Source organism: Bubalus kerabau, chromosome 4, assembly GCF_029407905.1.
Source record: "Bubalus kerabau isolate K-KA32 ecotype Philippines breed swamp buffalo chromosome 4, PCC_UOA_SB_1v2, whole genome shotgun sequence".
Classification (NCBI taxonomy): Eukaryota; Metazoa; Chordata; class Mammalia; order Artiodactyla; family Bovidae; genus Bubalus; species Bubalus kerabau.
In genome coordinates this window covers 11,773,470-11,786,193 of record NC_073627.1, presented here as the reverse complement: position 1 = coordinate 11,786,193, position 12,724 = coordinate 11,773,470, and the positions used below count along the sequence as shown (strand labels likewise).

At 48.2% G+C, this 12,724-nt stretch overlaps 2 protein-coding genes across 6 annotated transcripts in view; one reads left to right on the top strand and one right to left on the bottom strand.

Moving 5' to 3' along the window:
- The window catches only part of CCDC40 (coiled-coil domain 40 molecular ruler complex subunit), a 44,580-nt gene extending 35,342 nt beyond the window's left edge, over positions 1 to 9,238 (bottom strand). Inside the window, exons 1-7 of the mRNA XM_055575305.1 lie at positions 8,981 to 9,238; positions 7,441 to 7,504; positions 6,586 to 7,002; positions 3,535 to 3,673; positions 2,220 to 2,383; positions 1,363 to 1,448; positions 1,068 to 1,285 (exon numbers count right to left, since the gene is read on the bottom strand). Coding sequence (XP_055431280.1) covers positions 1,068 to 1,285; positions 1,363 to 1,448; positions 2,220 to 2,383; positions 3,535 to 3,673; positions 6,586 to 7,002; positions 7,441 to 7,504; positions 8,981 to 9,009 — 1,117 coding nt within the window. The 5' untranslated portion in view covers positions 9,010 to 9,238. The remainder of the gene's footprint in view (positions 1 to 1,067; positions 1,286 to 1,362; positions 1,449 to 2,219; positions 2,384 to 3,534; positions 3,674 to 6,585; positions 7,003 to 7,440; positions 7,505 to 8,980) is intronic.
- Positions 9,239 to 9,862: 624 nt separating this feature from the next.
- TBC1D16 (TBC1 domain family member 16) overlaps positions 9,863 to 12,724 on the top strand; it is an 86,336-nt gene continuing 83,474 nt past the window's right edge. For 4 of the 5 annotated variants that reach the window (XM_055575302.1, XM_055575303.1, XM_055575300.1 and 1 more), the window contains exon 1: positions 9,863 to 9,940. The gene's annotated coding sequence lies outside the window, so the exon portion shown is untranslated. The remainder of the gene's footprint in view (positions 9,941 to 12,724) is intronic. The other variant, XM_055575301.1, reaches the window with a different exon arrangement.

Here is a 12,724-nt window from a genome sequence, read left to right as displayed (position 1 = left end):
CTCTCAGTTGTGTCCAACTCTTCGTGACCCCATGGACTGTAGCCTATCAGGCTCCTCTGTCCATGGGATTTTCCAGGCAAGAGTGCTGGAGTGGATTGCCATTTCCTTCTCCAAGGGGATCTTCCCGACCCAGGAATCAAACCTGGGTCTCCCGCATTGCAGGCAGACGCTTTACCGTCTGAGCCACCAGCGAAGCCTTCTCTTTTTGGTAGATTCTGTTAATTTGGTGATAATCAGGGAGGAGTGCTCTCTAAGGGAGCACTTCCCCAACTCTGTCTGGAATCCTCTCCTACATTTCTCAGGGTCCAAAATGCTTCTTTCCATTGACAGTTGAGATACAGGTATGATTTTGTTTTCTTTCAAATTCTTTTAGGTTACTTCCCCCCTTATAATAGTCACACAGAGGTGACAAAGAAAGTCGGAAACATGAAAAACACAAAAACTGAAATAATCTGCTGTGACCATGCTGTTCACTGTGGCCCACTGCCTCTCTCTGTGCAGGGCTTTGCTCTGGTAGGAACAGTGACTAGTCCTAGCCCCGTGGTCTCTTCTGCTCCAGGGTCACCTGCTCCCCTTAACCTGCCACACAGCCTGGGGCTGCAGGGCTCTGAATCATGGGTCCCTGCACTTTGGATTGGCCTCACCTATACCTCCCCACCTGTTTAAACCCTGCCCATCCCCACTCTTCCCTGCCTTCTGGAGACCCTATCTTCCACCCCAGCAGCCCAGCAGCCTCTCCCACTTTTGCCTCCATAAACCCAACCTGCCGGCTTTTAGTGTTTGCTGCTTTGCCTAATTAGGTGCATTTTAAGACAGGTCTTTCCTTCCCAAAAAGGATGGGAATGCCTCCAGGAAATGAACATATCTTGCCTTTCATGATATCCTACAGTGGCTCAGGGTCATGACAGCACATGGGGACACCCCTTGGGGTCATGATGGCACTTGGGCCACGCCACCAGGTTGCAAAGGTATTCAGGGATTCGATGGCAGGTGAGGATCCTCTTGGGGTCTCTGTGGCATGTGGGGACACACCCATGGACACTTGCAAGGACGCGGAGCTGCCTTACGCTTTTTGCGCTCCTCGTTGGCGGTCTCACAGGTCTTGGCGTAGAGCAAGCGCACCCTCTGCAGCTCCTCCTCCTTCTGCTGCCTCGTGCACGCAGCGATGGAGTGGCGGTCGTGACTCTTCTCAAGCTGCATCTGCAGGCGGGCCAGGTGCTGCTGGACCCTGTAAAGATTCACCCCCAGCTCCTGCCGCTGGACTCGGCTTTGCTTGGTGGCCACGCTCTGCACCAGAGAGAGAAACTGGGTCATGGAGATGCAGGAGGGAGCACAGCTGAGTGGGAGGTGGGACAGGTACGCACCAGTTCTTGAAGTTCCAGCCTCAGTTTCTCTATCTGCCGGTTAAGATAGCTCTTCAGGGCAGCCTGGAATCTTATCATCAGGGGCTAGAACAATGGAAAAGCATAGCCAGTTACTGTCCTGTCCCCTCCAGGGCTTAGCCACAGCTCTTGGTGGGGTGGAGACAGAAATGACTTTCATTCTGGGTGCTCCCCACTTCTGCCCAGGATTCTTACTTCAGAAGTCACTTGTGGTCTCACTGTAGGCACTGAAGGACCTGAGTGCATATTTTGACAAAATGACAGGATGAGCTTGGGGTGGTGGTACTGGTTTAATCCCTGGAGCTGAAGGGCAGTGATGAGCAGAGCCTTGGATGCCAGCACCAAATGAACCTTGAGCCCCATTTCCCACTGCAACCTTAGCGCCAGTCAAGACCCATCCTCCCCCCTTGCCAGAGCCGTGGGACACGCCAGGCGATGGCTCTCAGTGGAGGTGATCTTGCCCCCACCCAAAGCCTGGAGACATTTCTGGCCATCACAACCAAGATGGTGCTGCTGGCATCTGGTGGGCGGAGGCCCCGGGGATGCTTCTCAGCACCGTACAGTGCTCAGGAAGCCCCCACCACAAAGAGAGATCGGCTTCCAGTGACTGGGAAATGCTGAGTCTGAGTGAATGAACCTGAAGGGAGAATACACTTAACAAGGTGGCAGCCCAAACCCTGCAGATAAACTATTCGGGCAGCAGATGAAACAGAGCGCAGCATTTGCTGGGCAAAAGGCGGGTCCTGGAGGCTCCAGGCAGAACAGGGCAAGTGCGGCAGTGTCTCTAAGTCCAACTTCGTCTGTGTGGGGCAAAAGCAAAACCCGCGAATGTCTTACGTGGTCTGGGTCCAAGACCACCAGCTGGGATCTGTCTTCTTCCGCCTCATCACTGCCCTCAGATTCCACTGTCTCCACCAGGCCCCTTTCCTCCACCACGCTTAGCTGCTGAATCCTGTCCAGGAAGGAGGACGCGGCTCCCTCCCTGGGGTGGATGTCGGGTTCTAGGGGGACAAGTAAGGGGGAACAGCAAATGTTATTGAGGAGTTATTAGAAAGAGAGCTTCTCTGGGGGGAGTTCATCAGAAAGCTAAATGCCCAGCCTCATGCAATATGAGGGAAAAGAGAAAGACAAAGCCTCCCCCCACCACCTTGGGTTAGGGTCCACAATGCTATTCACAGGGTCTTCTGCTCAGGAATTTTCTACTAGCTAATTCAACATATTTTGTAGGAATGCTTGAACTTTAAAGGTAGACAAGAAGCAAACACATTTTGTGGATACCTTTTAATACATAAATACTGAACAGAAAGGGGGCTTCTTAATGATGGAATAGATTTTTTTTTTTTTTTTTTAAGGAAAACAACTGATACGATTGAAAAGCAATCAGTGAGGCTCCAGTTTCAGCTTTTCTTCCTTCCTGGGCTAGAGAGACCCTGTTTGGTTTCTAACTCATTTAGATGAGTGCTGTCTGCACGTCACTTGTAGGTGAGGTGAGGTTTTGTTGGCTGGGTCATCGGCACACCACCATCAAATGGAATACTTGTTGCTGTTGTTTCATCACTAAGCACTATCTCCCAGAGTTTGCTCAAACTCATGTCCATTGAGTCAGTGATGCCATCCAACCATCTCATCCTCTGTCATCCCCTTCTCCCAGCATCAGAGTCTTTTCCAATGAGTCAGTTCTTCCCATCAGGTTATATACAATATAAAACAACCCAATCTGCTTTCTCATGTACTCAACACTGGGATACCAGAACCAAGTGGAAAGATAGGGGTGTGCCTGAAAGCACCTTGGAAAACTCAGCCCACAGGGACATGTTTAGGGCCGAGCTCCCCTCTGAGACCAGAAGGCAGAGAGGGATGTGTGGCCAGGGCTGTGTCACTGGATTTTGGTCCAGGCTTGGTTCTGCCACTTACATGGGTAAGTTACTTAATGACTCTCATGGTCTGTAAAATGGAGAACAGTTCCTACCTCACCAGGTAAGTGAAAGGATTAAATTAGATAAAACAGAACAAATGTTCTACGTGTCTTATCCATTTCTGTTAATGACATTTTTATCTTTAGACTCAGCCCAACAGGAAACGAGGTATCAGGGGGCGAAGGAGTGGGAGCCCTTGCACAGAAGGGGATGGGAAGTGGCTTGTCCCGTAGTACCTGACTCCGGGGCAAAGGGCTCCTCTGTGCCCGGAGGCAGCTCGTCAAGACCCAGAGATGTGTCGCTGCTCCCTGGGCTCTGTCTGAGGTGATGCCCAGCCTCCAGAGGAAAGACCTTCTGCTGGAGTGCTCCCTGGGACTGTATAGAGCAAAAACAACCAAATCTGAATTTCTGAGGGTTTAGTCAGGACTGAGGCGTTATTCAAATTTGATTATTACAGTGTTCAAAATTTAACACAGTGGGTAAAGCAATAGAAAATTGCTTGCATATCATTTGGCTTTTGCAATCATCAAAACAAAAAACACCTACCTCCACCCCAATGAGGGATTTAGGAGTAGTCTCTGCCCGTCTGGATCTGTAGCAAAGTGTAAACACTGAGGCATGGATGTGCTGGATGTGAGTTTCTTTATTCCCAAATACTGCTCTCCCAGAGGCTGGTAAACAGCATTTCTGAAAGCCTGAGCCCCGGCCAGGGTCTCCCAAGAGAGCTGTTTCTTCTCTTCTTTCAAACAGTTTCACTTTGGGGACATTTCCAGAAGAAAATGTTTTCCCAAACACCTGGCTCCGTTTTAACTCTAAAGGGGACTCTTGCAATGATTATCATTGACAATAACTACTGCTGCTGCTGAACTGGTGAACATGAGTAAGGGCAGACAATGACCCTGCATGGGACCCTGCAAGGTGGATGCCAGTCGTTTCTGTCTCCTGCAGGGGAAGCAGCTCATGGAAGCTGAAGCCCTTGCTTAAGTTCGCCTAGCCAGCCAAGGGCTGTCTCAACACCCAGCTCCTGCTCTTTCCAGCTGTTCTTCCTCAGGTGATGCTGCTTCTAGAAATGACTTCTGAGGCATCCAGAACCACAATGACATTCATGGGAGCCCAGAGTCCAAAGCCTACTTCTGGGGGGTCCAGAAAGGGCTTTTCTTAATGGCCACACGGGTGACCCAGCAGCTCCCACACCACAGTTAAGTTACTTGAGCTGGAAGGAGGGAAATAGGGTTCGCTCTTAGGGTTCGCTCTTAGAGTTTGTCTCTGCCCTTCTGGTTGATCAAATTTGGAAACTGTTTCCCAGTGAGTTTTCTTTTTCTTGTAAAGTAAGAGGTTTTATTAAGATACCAAGCCATACTGTTTTTTTCTCTCATACCAATCTTCTTTTTAAAAAGAATTATTTATTTACCTATTTATTTGGTTGCTCTGGGTCTTAGCTGAAGCATGAGGGTTCTTTAGTTGCAGCATGTGGAATCAACCAGGGATTGAACCTAGGACCCTTGCCTTGGGAAGGCAGAGTCTTAGCCACCGGCCCACCAGAGAAGTCCCCCAGGTGAGTTTTCTAGAAACTAGACTTGAGGATGCAAACTGGGTTTACAGCTCAGCAAGTGACCTATACTTTGGTACTCCTGGCTATGTTTGTTTGTTTTTTCAGGCGTGCCATGTGGCTTGTAGGATCTTAGTTCTCTAATCAGGGATTGAACCCAGGCCCTTGGCACTGAAAGTGCAGAGTTCTAACCATTGGACCATCTGGAATTCCTGGTCCTGGCTATCTTATAAAGGAGGGCACTGCTTAGTTGTTAAAATCTTACAAGCGGTTTTGATATCCACTTGTCATTTGTAGTCATAACGCTTAATTATGGTTCATCAAATATTGAATCATGTGATTCTCCAAAGTTATCTATTTTAGCTTTCACAGGGTGGGGAGGAACTTCACAGTTCAGAGCAAGCATGACTGCCATCATAGCTGCATGCCTCTGGGTAAGGAAGTTCTTTGGCTCCTCAGTTTCCTAATCTGAGCAATGGGGATAATAATAGTTCCCATCTTATGGGGTTGTTGTCACTGAGACAACATATGTAAAGGGCATGGAAGTGTCCAGCCCAGAGTACATGATGAATAAATATAATGTATTCTCTTCCTGCCCTACCCCTTGCTTTCCTTCTAGAACAATCAAACCTAAAGCCAACAGTGGAGTTGACCCAGTATGGGGTGATGAGTCTAGACAAAATGAGGAAGGTGGGTTCCAGAGACTGTCCCCAAGGTGAGACACAGGTATCAGGCCTGGGCCTGGCGAGGAAGGTCTTGGCATGGAGAGTTACAGCCCAAACATTTGGGGGCTTGCCCATCAGTAATGGACAAGCTGAACTGAGGCATGGCCTGATAGAACACCAGGAAAACATGGCATCCTTCCATGACATTCTAAACCTGGAGACCTGAAAATACCAGGCAGAACCAAACTGAGGGACCGTCTACAAAATAGCTGGCCTGTGACCTTTAAAAGTGTCAAGGTCATCAAGGTCAAGGACAGATTGAGAAGACTAAAGAGACATACAGCTGAAGGCAGCAGGCGATTCTGAAGTGGAGCTCTACTATAAAAGACATTACTAGGACACTTGGTGAAGGAAGCCCGAGGTGTATTTGGTAATGTAACACATTGATTTTGATAATTATCACATGGTCATTTGCGGAAAACATATATGAAAACATTGGGAGGCAACTTACTATCAAATGCTTTTAAAAAACATTCTTAAAACTTCTTTAAGGTACTCCAGTTTTTCTGTGTGTACTTGATTAAAAAGTAAAAAGTAAAAATAAGCCTATAACAATTATTATCCACAGCTGCACTGTCCAGTCTGGTAACCACTTATAACTGTTGGAGATATACATTTAAACTAATTAGAATCCTCAAAAGGTTAAAAATTCAGTTTCTCTATCTCCCTGGCCACATTTTAAGTGCTCTGTAGTCACATGTGACTAATGGTTACCATATTGGACAGCGCAGATAAAGAGCCTTTTCATTATCATGTAGAGTTTTACTGGACGGTGTTGCTCTAGAGACTGGACACCTGGATGCCCTTACGTGGAAGGTTTCCACCTTGGGTTTGGGAACACAAAGGAGGGTTCAGAAACTCTTGGACTATGACAGTGGCTCCTGAGCCTTAAGTTTGCTAAGACATTTCTAACAGGCATTGCCATGTGAATTATTTACAGTGTACCCTGAGTTCCTCACATAGATTTACAAGCCTCATGAGCAGTAAAACACTATAGACCTCAGGCTACTCACCTGGTTCATTTGCTCAGACAGGCCTAATACTTGCTGGGAGCTCTTTGTGGTGATGAACCCCATTCCTGTGGATTTGGATGGGTGGGGGGCCTCTCTGTCCTCAAGACCCATTTCCCTCCTTGTTCCTTCATACTGGGGTGTGCGGTCAACTTCATCTTCGGGCCCCTCCCCAAGACTGATGTCTGAGGAAGCCAGATCTAGAGAACTGACTTCCCCTTCAGGGGACGTGGCTTCCAAATCAGATTCTAATTCCTCTTCTAATTCAAATTCTTCTTCCATTTCCATTTCCCCTTGGCTTCCTCCATAGTCCCCCTGGGCTGTGACTTCCCCATCATTTTCAATTTCCCTTTCGGAATGCTCTGTAGCACCCTCAGCTTCTTCACTTCTCTGGTCATTGCTCTTCTCCACTGACGATACCTGTAGTTATGAAGCAGGAAAAAAAAAAAAAATCAGGAGACAAAGTGTAAAGGATCTTATGAGATTTTATCCTTAATAAGGAAATTATACTGATGGGAAAACTGCATCTATACACTCTGAGCATCGCTAGGAGATTATGTTTCATAGTTTAGCTGATCTACTCTGTTTTTTCTTTTTTTGGTAATTATTTTGCATCCTTTGTTACAGGAAATGAGCTCTGAAAAACTCAGGGCGATCTAGGTGTGGGATATCCAAGGCATTCTTGACAAGCCATCAACACTTCAGAAGGAGGTGGAAGGAAATTAGGTTTCTCTGCAACTGAACTGAGTCTGTTCCAGAGCAAGGTCATAGGATCATCGTGCAATTTTCTTAAACAAATCTGAACGCTAATTCCTAGTAAATACAGCCTAGACTAATTCATCCCATAAGGAATTTTACCTTGCCGCCTTCAACATGCTGGTCCTCTTCTCCTTCAGAAGGCGATTTGCCGCCCAAGTGAGACCTGGTGGCGGAGAACCAGTTGAACAGTTTCAAATAACATCTTTCTTTTTCTTGGCATTTATCCCCCCTCACTGTCTGTATATCTAGTTATTATATTTACTTGTTAATTGTCTGCCTTCTCTCTAGGCTGATGGCCATGACTTTGTCACTAACACCAGCACTAGACCATGCCTGTCACATGGCACAAGAGTCACTCCAAGAATGAATGAAAAATGCAATGATTGAAACATTTAAGGAACAGTACAAGTAGATTATGCTAGAAAGTCACTTTAAATACACTTGTGTTTGTGACAAAATGGGGAAAATAGAAAACAAAATAAGAGAAAATTTCACAAAAAGGACAAATACTCTAGAAACTTTTAGTTTCCCTGTGATTTGGATAGTACAAGAAAGTCACATTCTTAAAATTGCTTTTTTTCCTAATTAAAAGTTAAACTAATACAGCAATATGTGACACAGGCAATGAAAATCCCCTGTGACTTCTCTCCTGTTCAAGATAACAAGACGTAATAGTAAGAGATTTAAGGATTTTTTTAATGTATTATTTTTTATTTTTTAGATATTTATTTGGCTGTGCCAGGTCTTAGTTGTGGCATGTGGGATCTTTTTAGTTGTGGCATTCCAACCCTTACTTGTGGCATGGTCTAGTTCCCTGACCAGGGATCGAACCCAGGCTCCCTGCTTTGAGAACATAGAGCCTTAGCCACTGGACCACAAGGGAAGTCCCAAGGATATCTTCTTTCAAATATTTTCCTGTGCATTTAAAGCCACCCATCCACCAAATTAGAGACCACACTATATACACTGTTTTGCATTTAGTCTTTTCATCTATTGTAATCTGGACTTTTCCATGTCAGTAGACGCAGACCTACCTTAAAAAAAAGAAAGAAACAATACAGCGGTGTCCAATGTGAAAGGTAAATTTTTAAAAATAGTCTCTCTCCTTTTAAACAAAGTGTAAGAGAGCAGAGGCCTGGTGGTCCTGGGTTTACCTGACTACAGCCTATCTGTGTGCTCAAGGCATTCACGGTGGGGCTGCCTGGCCATACTGAACCCAGTCCATCACCTGCCACCTCCAACCCCGGTGAGGTTGGGCTGGTCTCCCTCTCATTGACCTCGCTGGGCAGCATCCAGCACAGAGACCCCTGCTCTCAGGGCTCTGCAGCAGGGATTACCAAGCATCGTGGTTGCCATGGTTACTGTGGACTGAGCAAGTCCCGGGTTTCAGAGAAAGGAGCGCCCAGAAAAGGGGGAAAAGGGAGGGTACGGGCGAGGACAAAGGGACGCGAGGTGAGAAGGCAGAAGGGCGTGCAGGAATGTGGGGGTGACCGGGGAGGTCAGGAAAGGCCCAGAGAGTGGGGAGGCAGGGGTACAGGAGAGGGGAAAAGGTCATGGAAGGGAAGGGGTGCCTAGGGGGCTATGGGAAGGGGGAGGTGTGGGGACAGCTCCGAGGCCCCAGATCCCTAGGCCCGTTTACCCGCCAGCGCCGCCGTCCGGCTCCGCCATCTCCAGTTGCTATGCGACGCCGTCAACATCCGGCGGGCAAGGACCACGTGCGGGGCTTGCGGGGCAGGAGGCCTTTGTGCCATTTGTGTACACTAGAAACACAGAATATTTAACTCTGTAAATGTATTAAAGGATAAATACGCATCTTCTCCATCTCTAAGTCCGAGCTCTACCCCGCCTGACTCAGTTTCTATAAAGCGACAACCGTGTCAACGTGTGTCCTGCCGGCCACTCTGGAGCCCCAGGGGCTCGCGCAGGGCACCCGGGAAGCCGGGGACATGGGACGGCCAAGTGTCCTGAGGATGGCAGGAAGAGGCGGGAGCGCGACGGGGTCCGGAGCCGGCCGCACCTTCGGGGACCGAGCCCCCGCCTAGTGCCTGCCTGTCCATCTCCAGACCTGGGGGGCTCAGTACCCCCTTCCCGGGGTTCTTGCGAAGAGTTCATGGCAGGAGAGGGATGCCCCGTGGCTTCCTGGTGGGTGTTGTCCTCTTCCTATCTCTAAATAGGAAAAACAAAAGCAGAGGGTGGGACAGAGAGGGCGAGCGCGCACGTGGGACATCCCAAGGGTCCTGCCTTCACTCCGGGGGCGTGGGGCTTCCCTCTGGGGCAAAGTCCCGGGGCCGGAGGCCCGGGCGGGCGGCGAGGCCCGGAATAGGAAGGGGGCGTCCGGGCCGGGGCCTGGGATGGGAGAGCGGAAGGTGACTGGGGCAGTTCCGCAACACGGTTGGGGCAGGGTTGGGACTGGGACTGGCGGGGGTGGGGTGGGCGGCGGGTCTGATTGGGCCGGGGGCCGGGTTGGGCCGGGGGGCGGGCCGGGGGCCGGGCCTCGCCGCGCGTCCCCGCCCCACCAAACCTCACTGGCGGCGGCTGCAGTGGCGGCGGAGGCGGCTCCGGGAGCCGGCGCAAATCCGGCCCCGGGTGCGGGGCCCGGGTGGGTATCGGGGACCTGCCGGGGGCCGCGGGGGCGGGGCCTGAGGGGCCGGCGGGGGACCGGGCAGCGCCCCTCGGCGGGACGGGCTGGGGGCGCGCGGGGCGCGTGGGCCTGCAGCCGCGGGGCCGGGGAGGGGCCGGGGTCTGGCCGCAGCGCAGAGAGGTGCAGGGCCAGAGCAGGAGTCGGGCGGCAGGATCACACGGGGAGCTCCCTGAGGGCCCCATCCGCGGCGGGTTCTGGCGCCCCGGGCAGGGAGTGGGCCTAATTCGAGGAGACTCGGTCTCAGGCTGTCTGAATCTTTGGTCCAGAGAACTTGCGGTCTTTGTCTGGCTGGATCGTCAGAGCACGCGAATGAGAACTTGTAGGGGCCCGCCGTTTGCCGACACAGCCCCCCAAAGTGTGTGTTTCACCCGCACGGGGCGCGCGCTTAACATTCTTGGCCTTGGGGTGGGTGGTCTGGCTGTTTAAGAGCCTCAGGTCATGAAACTCAAACCCTTTAGGCCCGAGCTCTTCCTCTTGATCTTTTCTTAAATAATAATAAAAGAAAGGAAAAAAAAATAGAAAGAAAGAAAAGAAAACGGGAAAAGAAAAAAAACCCCGGCAATTTAAGATTTCTAAATATAACCTAAGGCACGCTGCCAGAAGCCATGAATCTTGAAATCCTGTTATTCCCACACTCGGAAGTTGGTGTCATATGTTGGCCACAACCTAGTTCAGATTCTATTCAGAAACAGAAAACGACACAATACGTTCACTTTTCTTACCATGAAGTTTGTTTTACTGCCTCCTCAAGTTCATAGGAGAAGCCAGGCCAGCCCCTGTGTCTGGTCCCATTGATCCTTCTTTACCACCTGCAGGCACCAATTCCTATGTCTGTAAAGAGGGAACTGGTTCTCAAAAACCAGCCATATGATGGAGCATATTATCAAAGGGCAGGGGCAGAGGCCTAGATTGGAGAATTCCATTCTAAATCTGTCACAGATTGATTAGAAAACTTAAAAAAAAAAAATGTGTGTGTTTGTTTTAGAAATTCCCCCACTAGAAACATCAATATTTAGTTGACTAGCAAACATTAAACACTTTTAAGAACCAGGAAAACTTTTGCAAAGAAAAGATTATTAAAGTGAGAAAGCCTCTTAGTATTAACTGTGAAACTCATTCACCGCCATGTGTTGTTGGCATCGGAAGGCTTGTTCTCTGCTGAGTGCACTTGGCTTGTAGAGCATTTGTGGAGAGCAGAGTCTCAGAATATGACTAAGGAAAGTTCTTGTCAGTGGAATTTTTTAATCCTCCAGCCATGATGATTGTTATGTAAATAGATTCTGATTATTTTGCATGAATTAAACCCATAAAATCAGGAACTGAAGTGATCCCCATTTTACAGGTAGAAACACTGACATTTAAATTCCCAAGTTCATGCATCCCGGAGTGACAGAAATACAGGCCTTGGGCCCAGGATGCTCCAACTCCACTGTACCACACTGTACCACAAAACCACTGTACCACACTGCCTCCCCTCTTGCCCCTACCACTCACATGCACACATTCTCCCTGCCCTAGGGACTTAGAATAACATGGTTCACTCTGCCAGGTGATTCATAAACATTCGAGAGAGTGGGGACTAATCCATGTCACCACTAGCTGCTAGTATCAATTCAGTTGAGTCTATAAAAAGCCCCCCAGGCCTCAGTGTAAAGGCATCTGAGATGATAGCCTCTGGGTTTGCAGAACCCTACCTATAACTGCTGATCTCCCTGGCTCAGGTTTTGGGTAGCTCAGTGCATGGGTTTAAAACATGGCCTCCAAATATAGACTGCTGGATTTGAATACCAACCCAGTACATAGGACTGACTTAATGCTACTGTGCCTTGGTTTCTCCATCTGTAAAATGGAAGTAATACAACCTGTCACAAAGTTCTGTTGCAACAGTTATCTAAAGTACCTAGTACCTGGCTCATTCAAAGTTCCTGTTAATTATAAGTGTTTAATTATTATTAATGACCATTGTTTGGATTTTTCACATTTAACTAGATTGGCAAAAATATTTGGTTTTGTTTTTTGGTTCCTTGTATATGTGGTTCATCAGGTGGAAAGCTGATCATAAGCAGAAGTGGAATTCTCCATTTAGATATATTTACAGTCTCTCTTGTTTTTTTTAGTTTTAAAATGTGGGCATTTATTATTACAAAATCAACTGGTTTGATTTAAAAAACTTCTATATTTTAAAATAATACAAATACAAGTTAAAATAATTGTAAACTGTGATTCTTTTGAGTGCAAACAATAGTTACCCAAAGAAGAAATAAAACTTCCTGTGTGCTCAGTTGTTAAGTTGTGTCCAGCTCTTTGCGACCCCATGGACTGTATCCCGCCAGGCTCCTCTGTCCATGAGATTTTCCAGGCAAGAATACTGGAATGTGTTGCCACTTCCTTCCCCAGAGATATATTTACACTCTTTATATTGTGGGGTGCTGGGTCCCCCTGGGCCGACCAGGGACCAGGGTGACCAGGTTGCCTGGCAACGCAAATCTGGTGTAGAGATTTTAACTTGTCCCCCCACATCCGGCCGAGGGTCCCCAGTTTTCTCCACAGGCCTGAATCCTCTCCTATAAAATTAGTGAATTAGCTTCATACAGTGGTACAGTTGGGGAGGATGACTTTAAACATGAAGGATCTGTAGCAGTGGAGGTTGGTTTTATTGGTGTACATAGTTATTGTACATTGTTCTATTGTATTTGTATTAGATTGATGAATGTTGATGAGGCCATTGTACAAAGAAAGCAC